Below are 19,965 nucleotides of genomic sequence, written 5' to 3' on the forward strand. Positions count from 1 at the left end.
AATCAGAAAACTGATCAGAGCGCCCTGTATGAAATAGTAATTATATAGCACAGTTCCCCAGTTCTTGCCCTGTGTTGTTTCTCTCCTTAGCCCGTGCCTGTCATTTATGTCTTTTGCATCTCCATAACCCATACCAAGATTCAAATTCCATGAGATCAGAGTCATGGCTCAAAACTGTATCCACAGTACCTGAAACAGTATTTGTGCATTTGTCAAGTAGTTGTTCCAAATGTCAGTGAAATTCAGATGTTGGGGAACAAAAGCTATTAATATTACCTCAGACCTGTTTTCTGAGTCCTTTTAAATGTCATTGTATCATTTTATTTTCAGACTGGGACAGTGCAACTTTAAGCAATGAGTCACTCTTGGACACTGTGTCTAGATTTGTTCTTGCAGCACTCCTCAAACACACAAACTTACTTAGTCAAGCATGTGGAGAAAGCCGGCAAGTAACTTAAAAACTATCCTCAGACAAATATTTGCTCTCATGATGTTAGAAACTAGGTAACTTTTCTATTTTGGTTCTTTATTTAGATACCAACCTGGTAAAAGCTTATCAGAAGTGTATCGTTGTGTATACAAAGTTCGAAGTCGTTTACTTGCTTGCAAGAACCTTGAACTTATTCAAACCAGGTCATCATCACGAGACAGATGGGTAAAGTTGGAAATCAATTAATTTCTATGTTTTCCTGCAAGCTTGTCAGAGGTGGCCCCACAATTTATGAAAAACATGCCACGATTGGTGTGAATGTTCAAAACATGCTAGCATGTTTTCTAGTGGAAAGTATTGGAAGAATAAAAGCATTGGGGTTTATTTACCTCATTTTTAAGTAAGTGTAATAGGGCTGCTAGGTAATAGCCTGCATAGATGATAGTTACAAACTGGCTTATTCATACCATGGATAATATTCTCCTTTTTAAAAATTAAGTTGAATCGGAATTACCCTGTTTAACTTACAATGCCAGAAATTATCAGGGATATTACCAGATACTTCAGATGGATTAAAAAAATGCAGCAGTCATACAAGAACTGAAAATTATTAAAAATTCTCAATGTAGTAAAAGGTGAGAAAAGGCCAAGGTTATAAACAATGCATCAGCTCTGTAGTTACAGTTGTGTACTCTGAAAGTGAAGATTGAGGCCACTAATTGAGGGTGATCCAGGAGTAAATATGGGAACAAATAGGTGATTTTGAAAGGACTTGGTGATTCTGACAGCACAATCCTGTAATTATAGAAATAAGCCTGTTCACAGTGCTTACTTTAAAACTAGGACACATCAGAGTTTCTGCTCTTTGTGATTTAGTTCTTAAACATAAACAACAGACAAGAGTTCAGCATGTACTGGCTTAGTATTTATGGGTATGGATATTTGAGAGTGACCTTAAATGTTCAGAAGAAGTACTACTTTATTTCTCAAGGCTCTAATTTGAAACTCATGTATATGAAAGTAAATATGTGACATATGGGCCTCAGTGCTAAGTATTTATATATTGTAAAGTTTCTAAGTTATTTACCGGTCATGAATCACAGATATCCTTTATTATGATTGTAATTGAAAGTTTTCATTTGTACTTTGTGTTGAAATTTATTAGATGAATTATTTAGTTATGATATTTGAGACTTTTCTAAGTATAGCTAACTCTTGGGTAGCATGACCATTATGGGAAACTACATTAACATTGTTCTTACTAGATTTTGAACTTTTGGATTTTTGTGGTTGGGAAGGAGGGCAAAGTTTTATTTTAAAATGTACCATCTTAAATTTAGAATTATTGGTGATTCGGACTTAAAGTTATATGATAGAGTGCTGTTTAAGCATAGGTAAGGCTTTGAGTTGGAACCCTCGTACTGTTCCTGCAAGCATTTATTTGTACAGAGTAATAGCATAGAGAACTTGAAGGGAACAATAGAATCAATGCTGGTCATAATGGCACATGCCTTTAATTCCAGCACTCTGAGGCAGAGGCAAGTGGTTCTTTGAGTTAAAGACTAGCCTGGCATACATTTTGAGTTCCAGCACAGCCAGGGCTGAATAGAGAGACCCTATCTCAAACCAACCAACCAACCAACCAACCAACCAAAGAATAACAAAAAAAAACCAAAACCAAGTAACAAAAATCACCTTTTGTGCTTACATCATTTTGTAACTTACATTGCAGCTTTGTAGTTTTATAGCCAAACACAAAGTAAACGTGAAGTAATTTATAGCATTGACATTTCAGTGAAAATACCAGGCAGGAAAGAACATATGTTTGTTTGTATATATGTGTATATAGTCTGTGTAATCTTTGCAAATTACCAGTGTATTATTTGTAAAGTTTATGTGTTATTGTTGATATCAGCAGTATTTTCCAAGACATAAAAATTTAGGTTTCTTGAAAACTTTTTGAAGCTTTGAAAAAAATATAGTCAGTGTAGTTTCCTATTATTTCTTTAAGATCGCAGATAACCAAGACTCTGCAGATGTTGATCCTCAAGAACATTCCTTTACCCGGACCATTGATGAAGAAGCTGAAATGGAAGAGCTGGCTGAGAGAGACAGGGAGGATGGCCACCCAGAGCCAGAAGATGAGGAAGAAGAACGGGAGCATGAAGTAATGACAGCTGGCAGTAAGTACATTCTTCTCCCTTGAGACGTGAGGATCCTGACATTTTGTAGGAAAACAGAGAAAGAGCATCTGTGTCATGCTTCTAAAATGCATCTGACACTGTACCAGGGATTTAAGTTTGCATTAGCCAACATTACAGGGGACTTTTGAACACAGGGTAGTGTCACTCTAATGCCTTTGCATTGCATGTTCTGGCTTGAAAAGCCCTCAGAGCATGTCAGCTTTCATCAGGCTGGAGACCTCTTTGTGGGGAAAGAACCCCTTACTATGCCATTTAGGAAGTCCAAATTGTGATTTCTGTATAGAGCTTTTAAAATTGTAAATTTCAACTATACTTTATTATTATATTTTTACCAGGCTGATACACACTTTTAACTAGTAATTTCCATATTAACAGATGAATCTAATGTTTTGCCAACTTTTTTGCCTGCATTTTCTATTAAGAATACCACTTGTACTCCAGATTTGAGCAAAGTTCTTTAGCTATTGTAAAATTTTCACCATTATAATAGCAGCCTCAGAACCTTGCTGATTCACTAGCATTTTATACTTGTGAGCAACACGGGTTGTGTCAAATGGACCCGACCCTGCTAGATGATGGTGTTTTAACTGTGGAGGCAATCTTGCCCATCATAAACAGTTTCAGTTTCAGCAAAGACATCAGTGGTTGCTTCTTTTTAATGTGTTTAAGAGTCAGTCAAGTTCAGGTGTTAGGAATTATATAAACTCAGATAGGAAGATGCTCTTCATTATGCATAAGCTTAAATTTGTCTGTTTTCCTTGTAACCTGACATTTTTCCCATACCAAGATATTGAACATTTCAGAAATAAGCAAGTTTTTTCTTTTTGAAACGTAACCTAGAGAACAGTGGTTCTCAAGTATTGCCATCCCTTTTGGGGTATGTCAAACATAGGGGTCTTCTAAAATCATCCTACATATTGTATATTTATATTATGGTTTGTGACAATAGCAAAATTATAGTTATAAAGTAGCAATGAAAATAATTTTATGGTTAGGGGTCACTACAATGTGAGGCATTGTTGTGCCATAGCATCAGGGTCACATCATTAGGAAGGTTGAGAATCACTGACCTAAAGCCTTATATTGATCTTTAGAACCAGCTGGAGGATTTGTTAAAACATTGCTGGGCTCAATTTGCAGAGCTCCTGATTCAGAAAGTTTGGGTGGGTCTGATATTTGCATTTGCACATTTGCACAAATACAGCAGCTGCTGCTGGTCTGAGACCTAACTCACTAGTAAGATTCGAAATCCTGGAGAAGGGGACCCACTCTGTCATTCTTTAGTTGTTATGTGACCTTTTTGACTAGATGTAGGAATCTCATTAATACAAGAGCTGATTTACAAAAGTAGAAAATTTTCATTAGGTTTGTATGTACATGGGGATCCTCCCAAGAAAGTGAATTTGAAAAGAAATTACTAAAGCTTGATGCTTTTATATCTTGTCAATAAAGAATGATTAATTTAAGAAATGACTGGACAGGTGGATACCTAGAATAGGGGAAAATTCCAAGGATGTTGTAAGGGAAGCAGGGCAGATGGTCACTTTAGAGAGCTTGCGTAGCCTGACTTGGCAGCCCCATTAGCAGTCTTTGAGGGTTGAAATTATTTTCTAGCTGTGATCCTAAAAGGATGTATCCTTTTAAAAGAGTCTACATGACTTGCTTCATGGAAGAAAAGACAGGCCAAATGGCCCTTTCCAAAGTCACAGATCTCATGTGATTACACCTAAGTCAGTTTACCAATTTGACATTTTAAGATGGCACAACTCTCTTTCAAGGTGGAACCATCCAAATCCAAATTCTATGAGGTAGATACACATTTCCTATTGCAAATGTATGACATTTACTGTAACTTTCTTACTATGCTAAATTTCTTGTCTAAAAACTGATTTTTCCCTGTTTCACTAAGTTTTGGTTCAAACTTTTTGACTATTTTCATTGTTATTTTCTTTGCTTTTCTCCCCCATGTGTTAAGACCTTGTTTTTGTGTTGCATGTTACAGAAATCTTTCAGTGTTTCCTCTCAGCCCGAGAAGTAGCTCGTAGCCGAGACCGAGATAGAATGAACAGTGGGGCAGGGTCTGGGGTCCGAGCTGATGACCCACCTCCACAGTCTCAGCAAGAACGACGGGTCAGCACAGACCTTCCTGAGGGGCAGGATGTGTACACTGCTGCCTGCAACTCTGTGATCCACCGCTGTGCGCTCCTAATATTAGGAGTAAGTCCTGTGATTGATGAGCTTCAGAAGCGAAGGGAAGAAGGGCAGTTACAGCAGCCTTCTGTGAGTGCCTCTGAAGGCACTGGACTCATGACCAGGTGGGCCTGACTGGAACCTGAAAATGCTGTTCTCTTCCCTGTGGTACTTCTTACAGTTTCTGTTTGGTAGTGTCAAAGACAGAGGAAGAAATGCAAGTTGACTGGAATGAATTGAAAATAAACAGTAGTGCTGGCTCAGCCTGGAATGTGAATTTCTGGTTCCATGAGGAGGAAGGTTTCCATACATATAAACAGCCACAGTTAACAAACATCCAAAAATTACTTATATCTTTCTGTAATGTAACTGTATAAAAATACTTCAAAGGGCTTTTTTTATTATGTGAGCCAAGCTTTCTATGGGCAGACATAATGATTTCACTGTACTTTGTCTTTGTGTTGCTAGTTCCATTCAGTTTTATGTTCACTAACAGTCCCCAATCAAAAACCTTTTCTTTGTGTTTGTGAGACAGGAGTGAAAGTCTCACTGCTGAGAGCCGCCTAGTTCATGCAAGTCCAAGTTACAGACTGATCAAATCAAGGAGTGAATCTGATCTGTCTCAGCCTGAATCAGATGAAGAGGGTTATGCACTGGTAGGTATATCTAAAGAAGGACTCTTGCTTTCAAGCTATAGATATATAAAGTTTTTAGGTTGAGTTGTTTACGCTTGTTTTAGGCATATCCAAACTTGAAAGATTTATGATAGAGATAACATACCTGTATTACACTTGTCAAGGGTTTTGGTCTTGAGTCCTGACTTATTCCTGAGGTCCAGATTCATAGATTAACTCTTGCTTAGACTGCTGGATTAGTCTACCCGAATCTTAGCTCATGTAATAGTGGCTTCTTCTTTCTCTTGCAACTTCTTCTCTTGTACTGTTTTATGAGGTGGTAACCCATTATTCTTATATGTCTAGTAGTGCCCTTAGGTTGTTAGTGAATGAAATAGAAGTTAGTTTCAAATAAACAAAGGTAACTAGTTTAGTGATAAATCTTTGAGCCTTCTTTTGCAACATCTATTTTATAATGAATTATCTACACTGTCTTAGTGAACCAAAAATACCGAACCATATTTGATTGACATTCCTTGAATTATTTGAGTTCAGATTGTCATTCTTATCAATATTTTGTGGGTTATTCTTAATGCTATTACCTAGCTTCTTCAGAACTAAAAGGATTATTTAGCTTATAGCAAATACTTTACAAACGGACAATCTACATGAATGAATACTGAAAAAAGACTAGACCAAAAGGTAAAGCCCCGAGTAAGATTTATGCATTACTAGGGATTCTCTAAGTAGAAAGGAGCCACCACGCAGAAATATACATTATACAATTCAGTGTCTAAAGGATAAAGACAACTCAGGTAAAGAGAAATAGCTATTTCTATTTTTGAGGTGAGATTAATCTCTTCTTACACAAAAGTACATGTGATGAAAACATTTCATAACACAGTCTTTGGGAGACTAGTTGGATGATTTGGTTTATTCAGCATAAAATGGTCTGAGACCTAGCACTTTCCATTGATGTGTATGTATGGACAGATAAGACAATATATATTTACCTACACATGGGTACATTTGTATGTGTTTATATTTGTAATAGGTGAAGACTTTTTACAGTATTTATCAAATGATCCTCTTCCATAGTCTTATTTGCCACATATTCTTTTGTTTGTGTGAAACACTGTCAAAGTACAATTGAAATTGCCATCATATGAAATACATGAACTCAAGTTAACTGAGTGTGGTTTATGTATAATTGGTTGTGCTTATGGACAGTTGAGAGTAGACAGTTTATACCCCCACCACCTGATACAGAGAGAATAAACTTCTCTTTTTCTGAAAGCATTTACTCTATTAAGCTGTCTGCAGTTTCATCAATTAGGAAGTATTTTGGAATGCCAGTAGAATCTTAGAACTGTGTAACTTTCTTTGTTAGAATATTTGTCAGATGACCTCTAAATTCCCAGTTAAGGCTAGTGCAAAGTTTGAAAAGAAAGGAAAATAAAGACAGAAAAATAGTAATTTTGGTAACTAGGACATTATTACAGTGTTTTTAGGTATTTGAAATATTATTGTCATTCTGTAACTGGAAGATGAACATAAAGACAAGAGAAAGGTATCAGCAATTGCTCTTTTATTGTGGTAATTAATGCATGTGTTTGAGTTAAGATCTGTGGAGTTATGTGTATGGGCACTTTTATAGTTGTTTTCAGTGGGTGTGTGGTTGGTCAGAATTTATTGGTGAAAAAATAGGACATTACTATAACTATATGGGTTATTTTAATGCTTTATTAAATAAACAATAATAAAACTCTTAAAACCTAAACTTTTTTTTTTAAACTTGTTATAGAGTGGCCGACGAAATGTTGACTTTGATTTGGCATCATCTCATAGGAAGAGAGGTAAAACCAGCTTAAATTAAGTAGCTGTTTTTCTGTCTGATATATTTAAATCTGATTGTCACTGGGATATCATTGCCAAAAGCAATTGAGAGTATTTTATTAGAAAAATTAAGAGGAAGGTAATTTTCTCCACAATGCACATATATTTAAAATCTGGGAGTGCATGTGAGTTAATAATTAGTTATTTTTTCCTGTGTTTTGTTTAAAAGGCACTTTTGAAAAATACTATAGAATTCCAGAAATGTTGCCTGGGAGGTTATGTGTGTAGTTTTCTATGCTCCGGCTCACTAATACACACACACATACACCTTCAAATAAAAGTTTCTACATTACCCTCCCTAATTTGTTCTTTTATTATATGGTATGCAGTTTTATAGTATTACCAGGAGTCTTTTCTTAGTAGCTCTTTCTTAATGTGTATCAGTTAACACATAGGCAAATGGAGGAAAAGAGCAGTGGCTTTAGATAATATAAATCCAAGGGTAACTGAACACACTCTTAAATATTAATATTCTCTTATTAACTAAGACTTTCATTTAAAACCATGTATATAATAGTTTTATAAAAATATAAAATGTTAAAAATTTCTACTGGTGGTAGCTGTTTTCTAAAAGCTTGTGAAGAAAATTTGTTTCTGTGATATCAAACTTCTATTCTTCAACATGAAACCCTTTTTTGGTGTTTAAGGCTTTTCCACATATGTAAAAAGAACCAAAACCAAACAAAACCCCACAAACAAAGACGAGAAGATAAGGAATGAGGGAAAGGAACATCATAGTTCATATGATTTTTAAAAATTATACACACATACACACTTAAAAGAAGAAACATTGTTACTCTTGAAGAATAAAATTTACTGCAATGTTAGGACTATTAAGGCCCAGAACTTTCTTTATTGAAGGATCTTGAAATTAAAATGTATCCAAGATTCTGGGTTTCTTAAAAACAAAAGAAAATTCAATATTATAAAGGTATTTTATTTATTATAAATATAATATTCTATTACAGTTTTATATTATGATTTATAATGTATAAAAATTATGACAAAGTATATTAATATATTGAACAGTATACATTCTATTTAAAGTACTTTGGAAACTGACAGTTCTTTTGATTTAACAATCAAGTTTTTGGAACATAACTTACTTTTCTAGCTTGTTTAGCTAAGGTGAATATTGTTAGATGTTCCATTTAAATCTGAGTATGATGGTGCATGTCTGTTATCACAGCACTCAGAAGTGGTAGTCCGAGTGCTAGAGAACTACGTATTTATTGATTCCAGGGAGTGGGCAGCTGTAGACTTGCTGAGGAGTAGAGAGGGGAGCTAACCTGTAGTTTGAGACCTTGCTAATGTAACATTCTATCATAGCTGTGTTTGTAAGTGGTAGTCCATTGGCTATAGGTACATTTTTTTTTACAGCTTTTTTATAGTGATCTTGAAGTATACATTTGATATTTAATCCCTAATCATGGCAGTATGAAGCAAAGAAGTATCTTTTAAAGAAAGGAAAGGAGTAGTATGTTTATCTTCAGATAGTATGGAAGTAGTCCATATTTTAATTATGAATCAGTGTATTAAAATTATAACCTAGAATTGTTGCCTATATTTTTTCAAAACTTTTATCCTAAAACTATGTGTAAATCTCCTATAGCTTTAGCTCTAAATAGAGCTAAATAGCTAAATCAAGCAATTAATCTTAATTTGATGTATGGACAAACATCTTCCTTAAAAATCTCAAGATAGTACTAGTACCCCCCTGTTTTCTTATTGGAAAATTCTGTTTTGTTGTTGTTTTTAAATCAGAAAAGCATATAGAGACCTTTATGGAATTTTTTTTTTTTGTAACTACTTATTTGGGAAATTATAATATGGAGACAAAGTGATTTAAAATTTTATCAAATCACTTAATGTGGTAACAATTTATTGTTCCCATGGAATAAATTTACTCTCTACTTTATTCGTAGGGATTACAATAAAGTTAACTAAAAAGAAGAAGGGTTACTATTTTAGGAATGTAATCCAAAATAGTTACTTTTCTGTCTCAGAATCCTAGACTTTAATACATAATAAAAATGTATACTTTACAGATTTTATTTTATTTACTGTAATAGAACCCTTTCTTCAAAAACACTAAAAGTACAGTGTAAGAGTGTCTGGAGTGATGGCTCAGTGGTTTAGCATATACCGCTCTTGGAGAGGACTACAGTTCAGTTCCTGTCACCCATATCAGGTTGCTCACAGCCTGTAACTCCAGGTCCACAGAACTGCATGCTCTCATAGATCACTAGTTTCAGGAGTGAAGCTGTGTAGACAGACTTGGTTTCAAAATAAACAACAACAAAATAATCACCGGTATTCATGTGCACAGATCTCACCCCAATAAACACATACTTTGAAATAAATCTTTAATTAAAATGTTTAAAAACATTTGATACATTTTCTAAATTTTTACAAATCTTATATATTTAGTGATTATCCTTGGTCCACACACTAGAGGAAGTGTTTATTTTGTTTATTTGCTTTTAAATGGTAGTGTAGTATTTCTTATTCTTATTATTCTTATTATTCTTGTCTTATTTGTCTTTTTCATTTGTCAAACTGAATCAGATTCCATTAGCTTCAAAAAATGCATGTCTTGTCTGAGACGGTTGAACTGTCTAAGTATGAGAACTGTTCTGACCAAACTGTTTGTTGTGAAACTGTGACCTGTACCCTGGAGAACAAACAAATGTCTAGCCAAAGAGGATTCTTTTATATGCGTATTTACTCATTTCTACTATTTGAGGAGGAAATCCAAAAATATTCTCTTAAATAGCTTTTCCATTTGTTGGTCTTAGTGAAAGTCAGATAAGAGGAACAAGAGAAACAATAGTTTTAATTATACCTTATTTATTAAAATTAAATGTGTGAATAAATGATAATTAGTGGTCAGTGTGTATTCAATGTCTCTTTTTTAAAAAGCTCCTTGAAAGGGTTAGTCATCTGTACTTATTCTTTGACATTAAGGATATTAAGATTCATGATAATGAAACATGATTGTTCTTTTTAAAACCCTTGATTCTGGCTAATGTTTCACTGTGATCTAAGCAAACATGGAAGGTGCAAAGCAATGGGAGCATATATCCTTTAGCTAGACCATCTTGTTCATCTTTTCAGATATTAAAATGTTAAATTCTAGGCCAGAAGTTTCTATAGTAACAGCTGTTTGATGGGAGCAGGAGGGGTGGTGGAGGCAGGAAAGGTGACTCCAAGAGCTGCAGACATGGGTGCCATAGCAAGACCCAGCTGGGAAACAAAAGAAAACAAAACAGTTAAATTCTAAAATAAAAAACAACCTATACATTTTATTAAAAAGAAACAGATGAAGCAAGTTCTTCAGGGACAAAATGAAATTTATATTCAGAAGCTTATAAACAGCTCATTATCACCAAACATTATTTTAAGTGCTTCACAAATATGAACTCATTTATAAGTTTATCAAATTCTTAACAAAATTTACCAAAAACTGTTGACATTTTGGTATTTTGACACATACTTAAAAGATTTTCTGTGATTGTGCAGATTGAGCTAATTATTTGCAGAAAGATAATACCTTTCACCAGTACTTGCTATTTCTTGTGTAAGCTGAAGCTGTTATGGTGAAAGTGGAAGATAGAATCTCAGCGATTTAAGAAGTGGTAGCAGAAGCCGTATTAGGTAAACTTTATTGGTTAAAGTGTAGTTTGAGTTCCTCTCTCGGGTCTTTGTCAATGTTCTTAGCATTTTATTGCTGAAGTAATGCTGGAAATATTTATCAATATGTGTTTTATGATGTAACAAATTGGGTGAAATGCTATTTTATTTGTGCATTTCAAGTTACATAAAGAATATAAATGTTATCTCCTGTATCAAATTTCTGCTTTTGTCTTCTGATTCTCATGTGGTAGGGTATTTACTCCTTTTTGGCCACTTGAGCCCCAGAAAAAAGAAGAGCTTCAAGCAAGTACATGATGGCATGTTTAAATTTTTTTCCCCTTTTAGCTTGCCTACATATTTTATGGTTTATAAAGTATGTATTGCAGCTCAGCCATGTTCATTTTGAAATTTTCATTTAAGAACCAGAGTTTGTAAAAACAAGTAAACAGTCACAAAGTCTTGCTGAACTGTTTCTCTGAGATAGTAAGTAGTAAGCAAGGCCCTGCATATCTACTGACGTGTAGGAGCCTTCCCCTTTTAGCTTGATTACAGAGAATTAAAAAATAGTTTTGTTTTTTGTTTTTTTTTCAAAAGTAAAATTCTATCTCTCATTTCTCTGTGTTTTAAGTTTTTGGCCTCCATTGTTTTGTTTTGTTGTTTTGTTTTTGAGACTTCTCTCACTATGTGGCTGGGCCTGGACCACAGGTAGACCAGGCTGGCCTTGAACTGACAGAGATCCTCCTTTCTCTGCTTCCTGAGTGCTGAGATTAAAGGTGTGCACCATGCCCCTTCTTTTTTTCCCTGGTTTTATGTTTTATTTATAAGGAGTTTATTTGAATCATATACCCAATAATTTTATCCTTTAAGCTTTTTCAAATTACATCTAGTAGGCCAAGTCTGACCTTTCTCAATTTTTGTAAATTGAAATAAAGCTGTACTCATTTGTTTATCGACTATCTGTCTGTTTTCTTATTATAATATCAGGGTTGAGCAATTGTGGCTGAGACCTTATGGACCACTGGACTGTTTACTATGTGACACATGACGGAAAAAGTTTGCTGACTCCTGCTTTCAAAGGGATTTAGTTTGGGCATGTCTAGTAATTCCATGGAATATTTCTCTGTATATAAAGGCAGTTCACTATTGGTAGATTAGTGACTGAGCCTTTATATAATTAACCAAGCAGTTGAAATTTCCATAGATCTGTGCGCTTTGAGTCATTATATAACTGGAATTTATGAATCTATTTCACCTAGAGTTAAGGAACCAATGTTGCTAATTTGGGAAATTCATCTGTTTGAGCCTCTGTGTCCTCAGTTGAAGTAGATAGGTCTCTTTCATTTCTGTGGTTCTAACACTGGACAGTAGATATTAGGAACTTGTTCTGAAAAGTAACTTGTATGTGTTAAAAGAAAAAGGCTGTTGTATTCTGAAATTTGCTATTAAGTAAAATAAGCTCAGTGCAATGAACTAAAACCTGACATTCGTTGGTTAAGTCATATACAGCCCTTCAATTTGGACAGCTTAAGAAAATGGTGTCTTTGTTTAAATTTCTTCTGTATTTAATAAAATAATTTTAACATAATGTATACCCATGGATATTACTTTTTTCTAAATTATATGAAAGCTGTACCTATAAGTAGGGATTTTTTCATACTATTTTCATTTCCATAAAACTGAAAATTAAAGATTTTCCCTCTCTATTGGAGATGGAATTCAGAATTTTATGTGCATACTAGGGAAGCTTTCTACTGTGGAACTGTATCTCTAGTCCTGGAGCTCTTATTAGAAAAAGTTCTTGGGACTTTGGAAATAGCTCAGTGGATAAAGTACTTGTGAAAACCTGAGGTCAGGTCCTGAGAACCCACATAAGTATTTGTGTGCTTATAATCAATCCCTTTATGGCAAGAAGGAAGGGACGATGGGAATAGCTCGAAGCTTATGGGCCAGCTGGTCCGGTATACACAGCAGCAAAAACCAAGGTACCCTATCTCAAACAAAGATGAAAGCAAGGGACAGATAGCCAACATTGTCTTAGCCTGCACTCATTCCTCCATGTATATTACATACCCATTACCACCTCTAACTCATACACACACACACACACACACACACACACACACACACACACACACACATACACACACACCTACCACCACCACCACCACCACCACCCCTAGAAGCTTTTGAGAAAAGAATATTTCATGAAAATATAAAAGGTAATAATTCTTTGGTATATGAATTTTTTTATTAGGATATTTAATAGTTCATAATATTAGTTCCCTATTAAGAATTTCCATGTCTGATTGTAAAGCCCTGAGGTTTAACTGGCACCAGTATAATAGTAAAAAAAAAAATGAAAGACTAAATGCTTAATATTGTAGTAGGGTTTCTTCCTCTGTGGCCACTAGTAGTAATCTTTCCAAGCCTTTCTGTCTGGTATAATTTAACAAGTACAGTTATTTTTTAACATATGTATCTTTGTTGGGTACCTTAAAATTAATTCCTAATATAGAAAGTTGGTATGTTTATAAGATATGATATCACATAGCAGCCAAACAAATGAATCCTGGCTATATATAGTAAATTGGATTTATGTTGGCAATATTATATTGCACAAAAAGAATATGTTTAAAATGATTACATAATTAATACTTTCTTTAGATTGTAAAATATTGCTAAAACTGGGGCTGTGTGGATGAATCTGAGTTCTTGCTATGCAAGTGTAAGAACTGGAGTTTAGATCTCCATAGCTACCTGAAGGCCAGTTGGGTTTAGTAGTCCACCTATAGCCCCATCACAAGGGAGGCAGAGATAGGGGAGTCCTCAGAGCAAGCTAAAACACTGAGTGGTAGGTTCATTATAAGACTCTGCAACAACATGTTAATGGAGAATAATCCAGGAAGACACCCTAAGTCAAACTTTATTCAGGTGCATAAACATTCATGAGCATTTAAAAACACCTAGGTATTTATATCCCCACATACATGCAGAACACATGCCTATGCAAAATAATCACCACAGTTAAAGATTGTCCATCTTTAGAGTGAATGTAAGACAAAATCGATAGCAGTAAAAGGAAGAGAATGATAAGCCTAGTAAAAATTTAGGTAGAAAACAAATTGATACAAGTTTTTGTCAGTTTTATATTCAATAACAATATAAATATATAAATACAGTACCAGGCCATATATAGAACAATGATGAGAAGGTTTATTATGAACCGAAAGTAAAGTTAAGCAAACTTAGTTTCCTAAGAATGTTTAAAGAAAAAGTATATGAATTGGATATGGATATATTTTACTTAGAGCTAAACTTGGCTTGAAACTTAGAAAGTTATTTTTGTATTCTAATATGGTAGTATTTGATGTTTAAAGGTTTAACCTAAAAATACAAGCAAGCTAATAATACTTAGCTATTACTGCTGCTAATACAAACTGCTGATAATACCATTAATATTTTACAATGGATACTACTTTTTCGTGAAACTTTGCTTCCTTTATATAGGAGCTTAACAACCTGAGGTAAATAAATATGCACATGACAGGTAGTAAGTGAAACTTAAAAGTGGTGTTTATGTCTCCTTTTTGTAAGTTTACTTGCCCTTGTATAACCATTTTTTCTAATATTTCATTGAAGATTTGTAGACATTTTGTGCAGTTGTGACTTCCCTTTGCAATGATGTTTAGTCAGATGAAATCCTTTTTTGATTGGCTTTTACCAGTAGAGTTCTAAGTGCCCATTTTGTTGTTGCTCCTGAGTAATGATGTGTTGTAATATTTCAGAGCCTTTTTGATTAAGCACTTACAGAGCAGCTTCTGCCTTTATTTTCTTGTGGTAGCGTGTTGCCAAATCATTGACATGGACACCGATAAATCAACGAGGCTTTCTCTTTAGTTTTTTACATTGCTCTTAACTTTTGTTTGTTTATTTTTGTTCGTTTGTTCTATTTTTTTTAAACCAAAGTATTTTGACCAGATTCACTTAATGCATGCATGTGTTCAAACATGAATATCCATTTCTCACTACTTGGTATGATAGTAGCGCTCAGCCTTCATCTAGTTTGAGAATGTGTTCTCTTCTCTACTTGATTGCTGTTGATGTATGATTTTTTTTTTAACTCCTATTTTCATGTAGGTCCTATTCATAGTCAATTAGAATCTCTGAGTGACTCTTGGACTCGCCTGAAACATACCAGAGATTGGTTCTACAACTCCTCTTACTCCTTTGAGTCTGATTTTGACCTTACCAAGTCTTTGGGAGTTCACACATTGATTGAAAATGTTGTAAGTTTTGTGAGTGGAGATGTGGGGAATGCTCCAGGTTTCAAGGAGCCGGAAGAAAGTATGTCTACAAGTCCCCAGGCCTCCATCATTGCAATGGAGCAGCAACAGCTAAGGGCAGAGGTAAGTTGTGGATATTTATTATTCATAAGCAAATCTGGAAACCAAAAGTGAACCACTGAATGTATAATTCTATGAAAAGCTTTGCCCTTCTTTTCTACTCCCCTCCCCCCTCCTTCCCCCTCCCCTCCCCTCCTCTCCCCTCCCCTCCTCTCCGTGCATGTGCATGCATGATACAGTGTGTGTAGATGAGTGGAGTCTAGAGGTTAGTTTGGGTGTCCTCCTTTATAGTACATGTGCCACAGAGTTCTGAGGACATCTTGTAGGAGTCATTTCTCACCTTCTACCATGTGGGTTCTAGTGATCGAACTCTGTCCTTCAGTCTCAGCAGCAAATACCTCTATCTCCTGAACCTTGTTATTATTATCTTTTGAGGCAAGATACCTTCTGAATCTGGGTTCTGGATAGACTGTACCTCACTTGCACCTCTAGCACTGGGGTTACAGAGATGCTGGCAGGCTTAGCTTTTATATGGGTACTGGGAGTCCAAATTCAGGTCTTTGTGCTTGTGCAGTAAGTATTTTACCTTCTGGGCTGTCTCCTTTTTCCATACCTGAGCTTTTAACATTCTTTTCTTTGTTTGTTTATGTTTTTATTTGTTTGGTTGGTTTTGTTCTTTAGAGATGGGGTTTCTTTTTGTTTAGCCCTGCCTGTCCTAGAGCTCACTGAATAGACCAGGCTGGCCTTAAACTGAGAGATTCACCTGCCTCTACCTACCTGAGTGCTGGGATTGAAGGTGTGCACCCAACTTGACATCCTTTTCTTAATGAAAGCAGCACAACAGTGTTTGAACCAGATAAAACGTACAATTTAAAGATTTTATCTCTTAGGACAAAATATCATCAGGTGTCCCTCTTCTAGAAGCGAGGTTCAAGTTGGCTCCCTGTCGTACCCTCCATTCTGTACTGTTTATCTCTGCATTAAAAGGATGCCACAGGGATTGCTGTGAGTTTGAGGCTAGTCTAGGCTATATAATCCATGCCAGCCCAGCTAGGGCTGCGTAGGAGAAACCCTATCACAAAAGCAAGGAAAAGAAAAGAAGGCAGGAACAAAACATTAGTGATACCCACAATAATGATTGCTACAGTAAAGACCGAAAGATGAGTAAAGACATCCATGAGAAAACTAGGGTACCTAGGAGGTTTGCATAGTCACAGAATAAGCCCCAAATATTAATGACTTTTAATCTGACCACAGATCCTTTGATATTCCTTCCTCTAATAGAAATTAAATTTTTCACCCTTGTTAATGGGTTGTACTTAGTAACTTGCTTCTAGTAGGTATGAGAAAGAGGAGAAAAAAAGAATGACACTAGAAATCTGTCAGATAGATCTTTAAGCAATTATAATGAATATTACTATTAATAACTCATGTGGATATAATGTATCATTGACATAATATGACAATACAAATCTCTAGCTCTATTCTAATTGTGAGAGGGGGACTGGGGAGCAAATCCAAATTTAGGAACTTCCTATAAGTTCCTTATAAGAAACAAAGACTACTTCCAACATGTCATGGTCATTAAAAATGAAGAATATATATATAATTACAGATTAATGCAGTTCTGTCTCAGGGGTTCTTGAGCAATTTCCATTCATGATCTTTTTTTTTTTTGCCTGAAAAACTTTTATTCAGTTCTCAGTATGTAGCTACATGAAATAGATATGCAAATCATTTACTGAGAAATGCTAAAGAAATATCTTTTTGAGCAACTTTTTGTATCGCTTGTTAAAGAGGAAAGAAAATTGTATACTAATGAGATGGGTCTAGGTATGAGTATGTGAGCCCAGGTCATGTAGTTGTGGAGACCCACACAAGATGTCAGGTGTTGTAGTCTATTGCTCTCTACTTTATTGCCCATTGAATCTCTCTTCTGTCTATGCTAGCTAACCAGTGATCTCTTAGGATTCACCTGTTCCTGATTTCCCAATGTTTGGGTTACAGACTCATGCTGCAAGGCTTGCTTTTTAAATGGGTGTTGGGGATTAAACCTCACCTCATCATGCTTACAGAGCAAACACGCTTGCCCATCATACCATTTTGCTAGTCCTGAGGTTTAATTTTTAATTCAAATTTTGCTCATCTTTACTGTGGTAATCATTACTGTGGGAATCTAACCTAAATTGAGATATAGACTTTTGTTATTTTCTATTTTCACTCCTCCCCTATTTCCTCTTGAGAAAGAGTCTCCCTATATAGATCAGGCTGACCTGATCTAATCTGGAGCTAGAGAGATGGCTTAGTGATTAAGAACGTATGCTGTAGAGGACCCGTGTTCTGTTGCCAATACCATTTTCAGGTGGCTCTAAACTGTCTGTAACTTCAGTTCAAGGGAATCAGATTCCCTGCACATACATACATTCAGGCACACACACATGCCTAAAGCAAAATAAGTCTTAAACTCAGTTAAACAGAGAATTAATCTTGACTGAGTAGTTGCTATTGCTGTATCTAGAGCATCCTCAGTATTTTTCAGAGCTGATAATCAGTGCTGTGATTTTGTGATCATGATCATTACCGTTGAGATAACTGCTTCATAAAAGGATTTACAACTTTCTCTAAATCTAAACTTTTAAAGTAGAAATCCATTTTTTGTTTTCAAAGAAGAGTAGACTGAGCCACTGTAGTGATGGGTCGTTCAGTAGTGGGTAGAGAAGATAGAATCAGAAACACAAGTGAGCCTTGGACAGACCATGGAGAATAAAAGTATTCATTCTATGCAACCTCACTACTTGTACTTATAAAGCTTTGAACTCTTCACATGTATCTGTGTGCGTCATCGAGGCTCTTTGACTGATACTCGTTTTGTATTTGAGGAAACTGGGACTCATAAAGTTCATTGACTTTCTTAAGACTGCCCAACATGCAGAGGAATGTGGCCTTGGCATCTTGTCTCCAAACTTTACATTTTTTTATTGGTTATTTTATTTATTTACATTTCAAATGTTGTCCCCCTTCCTGGTCTCCCCTCCTCAAACCTCTGATCCTATCCCTTCTCCCCATTGCCTCTAAGAGGGTGATCTCCCACTGTCACACTCACTCCTACCTCACGCCTCTAGCATCCCCTTACATGGGGCAATAAGCCTCCAAAGGACCAAGGGCCTCCCCTCCCACTGATGCCAGAGAGGGCAATCCTCTGCTATATATGTAGCTGGAACCATAGACCCATCCAGTATACTGTTGGGTTGGTGGTTTAGTCCCTGGAAACTTTGGTGGGTCTGGTTAGTTGATGATGTTCTTTCATGTGGGGTTGGAATCCCCTTCAGCTCCTTTAATCTTTCCCCTAACTCTTCCTTTGGAATCCCCAGGCTTAGTCCAATGGTTGGCTGTGAGTATCTGCATCTGTATGCAGTCAGGTGCTGGCAGAGCCTCTCAAGAGGACAGCTATACCAGGCTCCTGTCAGCAAGCACTTCTTGGCATCAGCAATAGTGACTGGGTTTGGTGTCTGCAAATGGGATGGATTCCTAGGTTGGACAGTCTGCATGGTCTTTCCTTCTGTCTCTGTTACATTTTCTGTTCCTGTGTTTCCTTTAGACAGAACAATTCTGGGTTACAAATTTTGAGATGGGTAGGTGGCCCCATCCCTCAAATCTGGAATAACAAACTTTACATTTACTACTTTAGAAACTTAGGATATATTATTTAGCCATGGAGCACTTTAAATCCTGAATTCAGTCCTCAATACCAACCAACCCAAACCTACTCTCCCAGTGTATGCATGGCTTATTTTATTTTAAAATATCCTCAAAGAGGCTTTAGATGCATTTGATTTAATAAACAGTAATAATAACATGTTTAACAGATTCTTAGAAAATGTTAGACTTTCTTTGTCCTAGATAACATATTACCTCTGACATACAGAATTCTTTATGTTTGAGTTTAGTGACAGAACCTCAAATGTTTTTCCTTCAAGCTTCGTTTGGAGGCACTTCACCAGATCCTCACTCTATTATCTGGCATGGAAGAAAAGGGTAACGTCTTGCTGACAGGAAGCAGATCAAGTTCAGGCTTTCAGTCATCCACCCTGCTCACGTCTGTGAGATTGCAGTTTCTAGCAGGGTGTTTCGGTTTAGGTACTGTCGGACACACGGGAACCAAAGGAGAGAGTGGCCGATTGCATCACTATCAAGTAAGTGACGATGAGTGACATCTTGTTCTGTATGTAGTTCTTTTTCTTTTTACAAAGCCAGGTAGACCATCTGGAACTTGGTGATGTGTATGACTGAGGCTAAAATTCTAAAAGCTTTTCTATTACTTTTAAAGATCTATCATTATCTGTATAAGTTTGTGAATCATACAGTTGGGCATAGGTAAGTGATTGTATTATTGTGCTGATTTTAAAACTCTGTGTAATTTAGGATGGAATCAGAGCAGCTAAAAGAAATATTCAGGTTGAAATCCAGGTGGCTGTTCATAAGATTTACCAACAACTGTCTGCTACTCTAGAGAGAGCCCTTCAAGCAAATAAGCATCACATTGGTGAGTAAATATTTCTGCAAATGAAGATGAAGGGTGTACATTTTTGCCTGAGGTTATGGTAGATAATTATCTTTATGTTTTATATTAATAGACCAATATAGTACTTGAA

General features: G+C 35.7%; 1 protein-coding gene across 5 annotated transcripts in view; it reads left to right on the forward strand.

The window, feature by feature from the left end:
- Herc1 (HECT and RLD domain containing E3 ubiquitin protein ligase family member 1) overlaps window positions 1-19,965 on the forward strand; it is a 163,310-nt gene that overhangs the window by 68,567 nt on the left and 74,778 nt on the right. For all 5 annotated transcript variants that reach the window (XM_029481103.2, XM_029481107.2, XM_029481105.2 and 2 more), the window contains exons 20-28: window positions 331-445; window positions 535-655; window positions 2,442-2,613; window positions 4,637-4,949; window positions 5,360-5,480; window positions 7,243-7,294; window positions 15,108-15,376; window positions 19,291-19,506; window positions 19,736-19,856. In XM_029481103.2, coding sequence (XP_029336963.1) covers window positions 331-445; window positions 535-655; window positions 2,442-2,613; window positions 4,637-4,949; window positions 5,360-5,480; window positions 7,243-7,294; window positions 15,108-15,376; window positions 19,291-19,506; window positions 19,736-19,856 — 1,500 coding nt within the window. The remainder of the gene's footprint in view (window positions 1-330; window positions 446-534; window positions 656-2,441; window positions 2,614-4,636; window positions 4,950-5,359; window positions 5,481-7,242; window positions 7,295-15,107; window positions 15,377-19,290; window positions 19,507-19,735; window positions 19,857-19,965) is intronic.

The sequence above is a fragment of the Mus caroli genome, unplaced genomic scaffold, assembly GCF_978045245.1.
Source record: "Mus caroli unplaced genomic scaffold, Mus_caroli_1 scaffold_11, whole genome shotgun sequence".
NCBI lineage: Eukaryota > Metazoa > Chordata > Mammalia > Rodentia > Muridae > Mus > Mus caroli.